This window comes from Danio aesculapii, chromosome 11, assembly GCF_903798145.1.
Source record: "Danio aesculapii chromosome 11, fDanAes4.1, whole genome shotgun sequence".
In the NCBI taxonomy this organism is placed as follows: domain Eukaryota; kingdom Metazoa; phylum Chordata; class Actinopteri; order Cypriniformes; family Danionidae; genus Danio; species Danio aesculapii.
The window spans coordinates 1,901,450-1,912,708 of NC_079445.1; the positions used below are offsets into that span (position 1 = coordinate 1,901,450).

The following is an 11,259-nucleotide window of genomic DNA, read 5'->3' on the forward strand; positions in this document are numbered from 1 at the left end:
TCTCCTTCTGTCACTCCATCGCTAGTACACAGAACTTTTCAGTTTGGTTGTGTTTTATGTTTGTGTTTCTACCAAAATCTGCTTCAATTCCATGTCAACAGCTCCTTTACAAATATTATTCCCAGGAAAAAACATCACGTGTTCAACACTTATTTCCCCCGCTGTATGTATATAATACAAATTATCCACAGATTTAAATATGTACGCAAAAACAAGTTCTGTATAGTTTTGTTTCTATGTCTGTGTGTGTATTTACATACTGTATACATAATAAATAAATATGGCAAAACAAACTTTTTTCCTGGATTAATCTTTGCCCAGCATTGGTTTTTATTCAAACACATCACTATAAACCTAGAGACACTAAGAATTATGTCTTATTTTGTTGTCCAGAACTGCATATAAATATGATAAAGATGCACTTTGCTTGCCATGGTGGTTTCCACAAGTAAAAACCCATCATTAAACAGATACTCACAAAGACTGTGAGCAGAATAAGATTCCATGGGAACTGCCTCCTGAAACACAGCGAAGAGAAGATGGAGGTTTTTATACTTACAACCTTTATTTTTAAAAAAGAGAACAACTAGTATTTAAGCATTAATCAAGATTTTAATAAACTGACCTCAGATCACCACAGCAGGCCAATGAGATGTATGTGATGAGAAACAGGAGACTGAAACAGACAGAGATTCAGCATACTAAAAACCTCAGTGATCATCATTTATGTCATTGATTGCTGATTAATTAGCAGATTTGCATACTTGGAGATTGAGTACAGGATTGGATGAGTCTGAATGTACATCCTGACTGGAGCGCTGCAGCAAAGACAGAGAAAAAGATATTTGAGATTCTTCAAATTCATTAATGACTTAATTATAGTTCTGCACGGTATATCGTTTCAGCATCAATATCAAAATGTGTGCATCCACAATAGTCACATCGTAGGATCTGCACTGTTGAGTCTGGATTATAGTTGATCAGCAAAACAGTTGGGAATACATGAGATATGTGGAGTCATTGCAAAGTATAACCACCATAACAGACTGAATGTCTCATTCGCATGTGTTTTAAAGGCATTTCAAGAGAGTTTAAAGCATTAACTTTAGCGAGCAATGATTTGACAATTATTAATACAATGAAGACTATACAGTGTTATTTTACATTGCATTATTCAATTTCTGTACCTAAATACTGTTTGACTCTCCGGAAAACCATTAAGCACTGTACAATTTACTTTTTTCGTTGCTCTATTATAATAATTTTTGCTTGAAATTTGTTTATTATTTTATACATGATTCACAGCCTTACAAATTCACCCAAATTAAGGATTTCTTTCCAAATAGAGCTATTTAAGATATCTGGTGAAACTGTATTCATGTCGCAATATATAATATATATATATATATATATACATATACATATATATATATATATATATATATATATATATATATATATATATATATATATATATATATACATACATACATACATATAGAGAGAGAGAGAGAGAGATAGAGAGAGAGAAAAAAATATCGCATTGTCAAATTTTCCATTATCGTGCAGCCCTACTTAATTATATAAGTCATTAATTACTAATTACATAATAAAATTTTTTATTTTAATTACCTTTCTAATGACTTAGAAGGTTAATTAGGTAACTTAATTGATCAATTTAATTACTACTTTAGTAATTTAGATACTAAACATCCACGTAAATCTCAACGCAAGAATTCTCAGTTCCCTAAATCTGAGCCAAACAAGACCTTTTAGCTTTGTATTAAAAAATAACACTTAAATTTGCAACAAAATATGTATCAAATCCCTTTATCTGTAAATAATAGATGATCTCTATTACAGATCAGTGATCAAAACACAAAATGCTTCAAATTAACAACACTGTATTTCATGCAATATAGCGACATACATTTATAAAGAAATTTGATTGTTTCTTAAGCATTTGCCATTGTAAGACAAATAAAACCTGCAGTTATGCAAAATATCTGAATAACAAAAAAATATTTTCTTTATAAGTGATATGAATGTTCTTCTTTAGATGGAAAATATGATTCAGCTAAATATTTATTACTATGTATAATTCATATAGAAAGTTTTTGCAAGTTCAATTTGGTTTGTTTTTAATAACATAAATAAATAAATATATATAAAATGTTTATTAATATTTATTTATTTTCTTAATTGCTATATTTATTTATAATTATTTAAAAAGAAACCAAATAGAACTTAACATAAAAAAATAAAATAAAATCACAATAGGGGCGACGCAGTGGCGCAGTAGGTAGTGCTGTCGCCTCACAGCAAGAAGGTCCCTGGTTCGAGCCTCGGCTGTGTCAGTTGGCGTTTCTGTGTGGAGTTTGCATGTTCTCCCTGCGTTCGCGTGGGTTTCCTCCGGGTGCTCCGGTTTCCCCCACAGTCCAAAGACATTCAGTACAGGTGAATTGGGAAGGCTAAATTGTCCGTAGTGTATGTGTGTGAATGAGTGTGTATGGGTGTTTCCCAGAGATGGGTTGCGGCTGGAAAGGCATCCGCTGTGTAAAACATATGCTGCATATGTTGGCGGTTCATTCCGCTGTGGCGACCCCTTTTTTAATAAAGGGACTAAGCCGAAAAGAAAATGAATTAATGAATGAATGAATGAAAATCACAGTAATAATTAAAATCTATTAAAAAAAGTACTATTATTGCCAGTTAAAAGATTGTAAAGATTTTTAAATCAAGACACATTTACTTGAGTAGTATTTAAGATATTTAAAATAAAGATCATAAAAATTATGCAAGTTTTTAAAAGGTTTAACAATAAATACACTTAATTTCAATTGGCTTTCATTAAGGAAAACGAAATGCCTTCATTTACTTTGCTTCTGTGTAAGCCATTTGTGTAAGATTTCCTAATGTTTAGATATTTGTCCAGGAAAACAAGACAGAAATAGCACAAAAAAGCATGATTTTAGTGAAAGAGAGACTCACTGGAATGTGAAGAGAGCGATGACAGCAACCGTGGAGAAGAGCTGCAGCATCAGAATGGAATAAACCTACGGCACACAAAATAACACAGACATTCCTCACAGTCATTCTCACTCAGTAACTACTCCATTCATATTCCACTTCAATATTTACATCTCTACCTTTCGTATGAAGATCCGTCTAATAGCAGCGTCATCCCAGGAAAACCCTCCTTCGCCATAGTAATAACCAGGACATCCTGTGAAGAGATGAAATATAAATAATATTAATATTGTGCACTTATAGATCTATACATTACTTAGTGTATGTAGATGTAGGGTTATATACAGTTGAGAGAAAAATGATTAGCTGTCCTATTAAATTTTATTTCTCTTACTTTCGTATACTTTCCTACGTTTGAAGGAGAGAAGATTTTCAACACATTTCTAGACAGAACAGTTTTAATAACTTTTAATCACACACATACACTACACTCACACTAACACAGGAGAGAGAACATGGAAACTCCATACAGAAATACCAACTGACCCAGCTGGGGCTGGAACCAGCGACCTTCTTGCTGTGAGGTGATCGTGCTACCCACTATGCCACCGTGACGCATTTATTTATATATATTTATTTTATATATTATATTTATTTATATTTATATATATATATAATTAACAGTGAGAACCGAAATAAAAATAACTGAATTTAATTGTATCAGTAATTGCGATGCATTTGCCAGAATGCTGACTGTTAGCTGTAACACTCACCTGCGTTCGCCTCCTCGTAGCTTGGAGGTTTGCTTCCTTCAACAGCCTGATCTGCTGGAGCCACCTGCGAACATAAACAGATTTAGATAATGTTACGGTCATTGAATATAAATCAGTGTTATTATTTATTATTATCACTAAGATATTACTGTAATTAATGCATGTAAAGAGATGGAAAACATAAAGTGACCATTTAAAAATTCTCAGTTTGTCTGGATTTACTAAAATCATTAGCTTGCATTCAGCTCAGAAAAATGTTAAATTTTGCTTTATTCTATAAATGTATTGTTTGAGAGCATTTCCTCCAAATTTCAAAGATATTTTGTCATTTTTGCCCCAGAAAATTGCAGTTTATAAAACTAACAAATTCTTTGTTTTCACATCTACCAGATGCTGATTTCTTAACTCTTGTGATGATAAAGTTGAAAAACAATTTGAAAAAATGCCATCAGTAGTTTACCGAATAAAACAAAATACATTTTTTACTAAATTTTCTTCATTTTACTCAAAAACATTACTACACTGTAAAAAAAAAGATTAATTAGTCATAACAGCATGTGTTTTTAGTTAATTGTAACTCATTAAACTAAGTTAATCCTGTTCTAACTTAAGTTACGCAAGTTGTTTTAAGCCAGTTTAATATAAGATTGATTGATTCAGCTTAAAAATAGTTTACAGTGTACAAAACTTTCTAAAAATGTCCAAGTTGTCTTTTATTTTTTCCATGGTTTTGTATATTGAGGTGTATTACTATTCATTTATTCATACATTCATTCATTAATTTTCCTTCAGCTTTGTCCCTTATTATTCTAGGTTCGCCACAGCGGATTGAACTGCTAACTATTCCAGCATATATTTTCCACAGCGGATGCCCTTCCAGCCGCAATCCAGTACTGTAAAAGTTTATTATTATTATTAATAATATTATTATTGTGCACTTTTAGTTTATTTTAGTCATTTTGTTGACAGCAAACTAAAGAAAAAAATGTAATATTTCCAACTCAAAATGCAACTACTATAAATGTATTTATATACATTTATATTATTTCAAAACATAAATTGTTTGAGTTGTGTAGGTTACATTAGTTATTAAATAACTAAAGGATTAGATAATTAGGCTACATTTGTTTGGAAGCCAATATCCACCACAGAATAAAAAGTAAATAAAAATATTTTTAAAATGTATAATTGTGAGGAAAAAATATTAAGAATTAAGAGAGAAACTTGAAATTGTGAAGAAAAGGTATAGTTTAAGTAAGTCCTAGAATAGTTTTACATCTAGGTTTATATCTCACAAATCGAATTTTAATTTTACAGTCTGAAAAAAATAAATAGTTAGAAAGAAAACAAGAACTGTGAAACTAAAAGTCACATTTACCTGTTTATTTTTATACTATGGTGAAACCAAGCTTCCATAGTTTTAATATTAGCAAACTAACGGCAAAAACAAAATTGTTTATAAATAGTTTAAACAGGATAAAGATATAATGCTTGTGTAAGAGTATTATAAATAACTTCATTAAGCTCACACTATAGACTAAATATGATTTAATCCAGTTTAGAGATTAACACACCTGTGCAAAATCAGGACAGGAGACATTTTGGAAGAGTGTGTTTTAATCACTTCATAAATGTTTATGATTTTACATAAATAAAGCATTAATAATAAAGAATGATTCTTGATCTATACATAGCCATTATGATCTGCTTATAGAAATATGCAAGTGTGTCTTCAGAGGATTTAGTAAACCTAGTTTAATTAATTCAGTTTTAACTCAGTCAGATATTATTGAAACCACTATTTTAATCACTGATATCATGTTATACTTTAGTTCACTTCTGCTACTGTACTAACAGTTTAAAAGGTCAATTAATTTAATGTAGAAACATTATTTTCACTCAGAAATACAAGACAATTTTATTAATACAGAACAAAATGGCAGCAAAACATTAACTCATTTAAAAGCCGTTTTTATTTATAATATAAGCCGTTTTTATTTATATATAAGCCGTGTTGTATTTATAATTTAGACAAATATCTATTTACTAACGTCTGTCAGTTCAGTTCAATTACTAAAGTAACGCTAATTGGCAGCCCTAATTGATATTCTTACCTTTTTCTGTGTCATTGTGTTTATTTCTCCTCCTCAGTCGTCGATGTTGTGTGTTTTATCTCAGTTTTACTCGTTTCTCGGTGTGTTTGTTGTGTGTGTCTCCGTCGTGGAGTTTTCCTTCAGTCTTTATATTGCATATTAAGGTTAATCCGCATTAGTTCCCATCAGGCTTTAGCGCTTTCCAGCAGCGTCTCGGGCCGCGCTGCATGATGGGATTGATTGAGCGGGAAACACCAGATTCATTAAAACGCGCTCCTCTCGACTGTGTGTGCTTTATTTATAGACTAGTGCAGATTAAAAACACACACCTAATGGAGGATTACAGAGCTGAAAAGAGAAGGGAGATGATGCCAGAGCCGATTATTTCAGAACAAACTGCTGGAATCGTGTGGGGTTTGTTTGTTTGTTTGTTATGTAGCGTAAGAAAACACACATGTTGACGTTGACAAAGCTCAAGTGTTACAGTCAGTGTGTTTATAAATGTTATTATTATAAAATAATAATTATAATAAAGTGATTGCTTAAGGATTGACTAGCGTAACCTTACTTTGGGAGACTAAAAATAATATACAGAGAAAGAAAATTGAAAACAAATATTATTTTTTACTTTAAAAAGTCTATATAAATATATTAATGTCAGGAAAAGTGAGCCATCAGGTAAAAATGGGACATTTAAGGTTAAAGTGATAATAATTGTAGTAGTAGTAATTATATTTTCATTCCTTTATTAATTTATTCATTCATTTTCCTTCAGCTTAGTCCCTTATTTATCAGGAGTCATTTTCAAAACTACTAATTTTATTGCCTCTCCTTAAACAATATTTTCTTTCTATTTTAGTAAATATTATTTTTTTACATTCTCAAAATTACTTTATGCTTTAAAGCAATAGTTTTGCAATTTTTGTTTATCTGCATATTTTTTTAGCTCCCAAAATACGTTAGTCAATCCTTCATCGATCACTTTATAATATATTTTCCTTCCTTCGGCTTAGCATCAGGGAATTCACAGCGGAATGAACCACCAACTATTCCAGAATGTTTTACGCAGTGGATGCCCTTCCATTCACAACCCAGTACTGGGAAAAAATATGAATTTTTATAATAATAATAATATAATACTGTAATATTATTGTTATTTTATTTTTGTATTACTATTATAAAGTGTTCCCAGTACTGGGATGCAACTGGAAGGGCATCCACTGCGTGAAACATATGCTGGAATAGTTGACGGTTCATTCCACTGTGAATTCCCTGACGCTAAGCCGAAGGAAGGAAAGTATATCATAAAGTGATCGATGAAGGATTGACTAATGTACTTTGGGAGCTAAAAAAATATGCAGAGAAACAAAAATTGCAAAACTATAGCTTTAAAGCATAAAGTAATTTTGACAATGTAAAAAAAATATTTACTAGAATAGAAAGAAAATATTGTTTTAGGAGAGGCAATGAAATTAGTATTTTTGAAAATGCTAAAATGTTGTCATAAATCCGACTGAAGGAAAATTACAAAAATACCATTATTGCATAACAAAATACCAAAAGATATTATTTGGAAAAGAAAAAAGAAGTTCTGAGAGACAAAAAAAGGCTTTTTTTATTTTTTATAAATGTCGATATTTCTAAAAAAATTAAATTATCCATTAAATATATACATATATTACAAAAATCATTTTTTATTTTTAAAAATGATATTTTTTAAGAAAAAAGTGAAACTATATAGACAGAAATACTAGTATTTACTAAATACACATGTTGTCTTTAAAATATCAGTATTCTATTACAGAAATAATTTAGAAACAATAATAGAAACAAAAAATAATCTTTTTGGGGAAATAAAATATAAAATGTCAAAATAAAATGATAAATTATTGATTTTTTGTTGGTGTAATGAAAACAGCCTTCTGTTGTTTTCAAATATATAAATGCAATGTCTTTAATTTTTAATTTTATTAATAAATAATTGATAGTTAGATGGAAAAGGTCCACTCATCTGCCAAAACATTAACTCTAATGTTTAATATTACATTAATATTAATATTTAAAATTAAACATGAATATTTTCATCATAATGCCATTCATTAGAGCGCAATTTAAAATACAGATGATACACTTGCCTTATTTGTACTGAATATTTTAATAGAGTCTATTATACATCATGTAAACATATGAACGTGCTTATAAAATGTTGACGTCTTTCACTGTTGTGTGTCCTGTTCTGACGTCTCCTAGCTCTGTGTGTGTTTAGTCTGTCAGAAGGTCATGTGACAGGGATCTCCTGAACTGGTGACATCATCGTGTCTTTTGTAAGGCTGGTTTTGTAATGGTGGTAATCAGCTGTATTAAGAATGTTAAGGGTTTAAGGGTTTATTTTCAGAGTGTCTGGAAGTCTCCATGTCAGCAGGCCACTGTCCTGGGTTTATTTATATGTGCTACATTAATACAAAGCACATCACACATCTCTGAGTGTATAAAGATGAGTATACAAGCGTATTTGTTTTGTTTTTTTTTTCCATTTATTTTTAATCTCGGTAATGTGCGAGTGTTGTCAGTAGAGGGCGCTGCTCTCCTTGTTATCTCCTGATTTCAGTATAGCACAACCTTCCTTGAAATAACTTCTAGTGTGTGTGTGTGTGTAATGTCTATATGCATGTATATATGTATATGTAGAAGAAGTGACACGGTGGCTCTGTGGTTAACACTGTCGCCTCACAGTAAGATTCGCTGGTTTGACCATCGGCTGGGTCAGGTGGCTTTTCCATGTGGAGTTTGCATGTTCTCCCCCTGTTGGCATGGGTTTCCTCCGGTTTCCCCCACTTTCCAAACATATGTGCTATAGGTAACTAAATTGGTGGTAGTGTGTGAGTGTGTGTGTATGGGTGTTTCCCAGTGCAGGGTTGCCGCTTCAAGAGCATAATTATTATTATTTTTATTACTAAGCCGAAGGAAAATGAATGTGTATATACTAAAGAAATATTTTTACATATATATTTAGTATTTCTATTTCTACAGTATATTTTGGATGAACTGTCTCTGTTATGTTCGCTCTTCATACTCTTCATTTAAATGTTATAGGGCGTACTAACCTCAAGAGGGCGCACGTGCTATTCATTTAAATCCCATATTTGACACCCGTTTTTTTCACGTAATCTGGAGTTGTGGATATTAAATAAATAACAGGTGCATGCTAATAATTATATTAAAACTCTCATACATCTTGTTGTTGTTGCAGCTACCCAATACATTCAGTTCAAACTGAAGATCAGAAAGGAGATTTCAGTGTACACAAAATGAACATTCGTGTACTCACTCACACTTTACTAGTTTAAAACGTTTATGAGTATCTTCTGTGAAACGTTAAAGAAGATATTTTGAAAAATGTTGGAAATCTGTAACCATTGACTTCCATTGTAGGCTATTTGTTTTTCCTACTGTGGAAGTTGATGGTTACAGGTTTCCAGCTACAGATTGCCAGAGGTCAGAGGAGAATGGCCAGACTGGTTCCAGCTGATATAAAAGCAACAGTAACTCAAATAACCACTTGTTACAGAGGTCTGCAGAAGAGCATCTCTGAACACACAACACGTCCAACCTTGAGGCGGATGGGCTACAGCAGCAGAAGACCACACCGGGTGCCGCTCCTGTCAGCTAAGAACAGGAAACTGAGGCTACAATTCACACAGGCTCACCAAAACAACATGAAAGCATGAATCCATCTTGCCTTGTATTCAGGCTGGTGCTGGTGGTGTAATGATGTGGGGGATATTTTCTTGGCACACTTTGGGTCCATTAGTACCAACTGAGCATCGTCTCAACTCCACAGCCTACCTGAGTATTGCTGCTGACCATGTTCATCCCTTTATAACCACAGTGTACCCATCTTCTGATGACTACCTCCAGCAGGATAACGCACCATGTCATAAAGCGTGAATCATCTCAGACGGGTTTCTAGAACATGACAATGAGTTCACAGTACTCAAATGGCCTCCACAGTCACCAGAGCTCAATCCAATAGAGCACCTTTGCAATGTGGTGGAATGAGAGATTGGCATCATGAATGTGCAGCCGACAAATCTGCAGCAACTGTGTGATGCTATCATGTCAATATGGAGCAAAATCTCTGAGGGTCCAACCCGGTACTAGTAAGGTGTACCTAATAAAGTGGCCAGTGAATGTGTGTGTATATATACATGTTTCTTTTTCTGTCTCCTTTTAAAGCAATGAAGTCCTACCAAATGAAGATTCTCAGTTTCCTAATTTGACAGCATGTCGTTTCATCATCAGTGGTATGTTTATTTGATTACTACCCCCCCCCCCAATCCTCATTCATTTGAAGTATTTTTCACTGATAGATATTATAGACTGAAGGCATTGCTCTACACTGGTTATATCTGCTACATTACTATACTGTATCTGTAAGTGAGATGGTGTGGTGATTCAGTCTTCATTTGATCACGAAATGAGACACCGATTGTCCTCCCCATCTGGAGCCATTATTCAAATGAAGGCGCAGCTCTCTGCATTGATCACATACATACATACATCAGCTCCACACATGCTGCTGCCACGGCCTGTTGCTAGGAAACCATTGTGCAGCATCAGCAGCAGCCCATGTGTGCACGTGATGTGGATGCAGTATACATGCGCACATAAAACACTCGTCGCACAATATTTAAAGGTCATCTTTTAATATCATCATCATAATCGGCAATATCTCTATGGAAAAAAGATCAACATACATACATTTACCAAATATACATTTCGACGCACGCGAAACAAATGAATGTGTGTTGAAATGGCCATCCGTCGAACTCTGAACGCAGAATAAAACACATCCATGCAGAGCAGCTGTAAATTACAGATTAAATACAAGACAAGCAGTCCGTTCTTCCTTTAAACAGTCATTAATATCACACAGAATATGTACTACGCTCTTATAGGAAACTATCATACATCAATTATAATACATGTTTTTACAACCACGGCTTTGACTGCCTGCGTTAAACAATATACATGAAGGTCCACAAGGAGATATAAGAATGTGCTCGATGAGATTATTCAGTTTAATAGCTCATGACTGAGTATACGGTTGGTCAGAATTATTAGCCCCCCTGTATATTTTATTTCCCAATTTCTGTTTAATGGAAAGGGTTTCCTTTCAAACACATTTCTAAACAATAGTTTTAATAACTCATTTTTAATATCTTTTATCTTTGCCATGTTGATAGTAGGGTTGCACGGTTTACTAGTACTATGGTAGTCTCCTGATACTATGGCTCCAAAATACTTGCGGTGCCACTAGTTTGTAAATGATAGTATCATCATTAACGGTCTCTTTACAATACATAATGTTGTTGAAGTCACTAAAATGCTCACACGCTTGTGCAACAATAGACCATTTTATT

General features: G+C 32.9%; 1 protein-coding gene across 1 annotated transcript in view; it reads right to left on the reverse strand.

The window, feature by feature from the left end:
* The window catches only part of faim2b (Fas apoptotic inhibitory molecule 2b), a 12,797-nt gene extending 6,925 nt beyond the window's left edge, over nt 1-5,872 (reverse strand). The window contains exons 1-7 of the mRNA XM_056468334.1: nt 5,858-5,872; nt 3,744-3,807; nt 3,150-3,226; nt 2,992-3,056; nt 765-818; nt 626-676; nt 479-518 (exon numbers count right to left, since the gene is read on the reverse strand). Of these exons, the coding sequence (XP_056324309.1) occupies nt 479-518; nt 626-676; nt 765-818; nt 2,992-3,056; nt 3,150-3,226; nt 3,744-3,807; nt 5,858-5,872 (366 nt within the window). The remainder of the gene's footprint in view (nt 1-478; nt 519-625; nt 677-764; nt 819-2,991; nt 3,057-3,149; nt 3,227-3,743; nt 3,808-5,857) is intronic.
* Between the last annotated feature and the right edge of the window lie 5,387 nt (nt 5,873-11,259).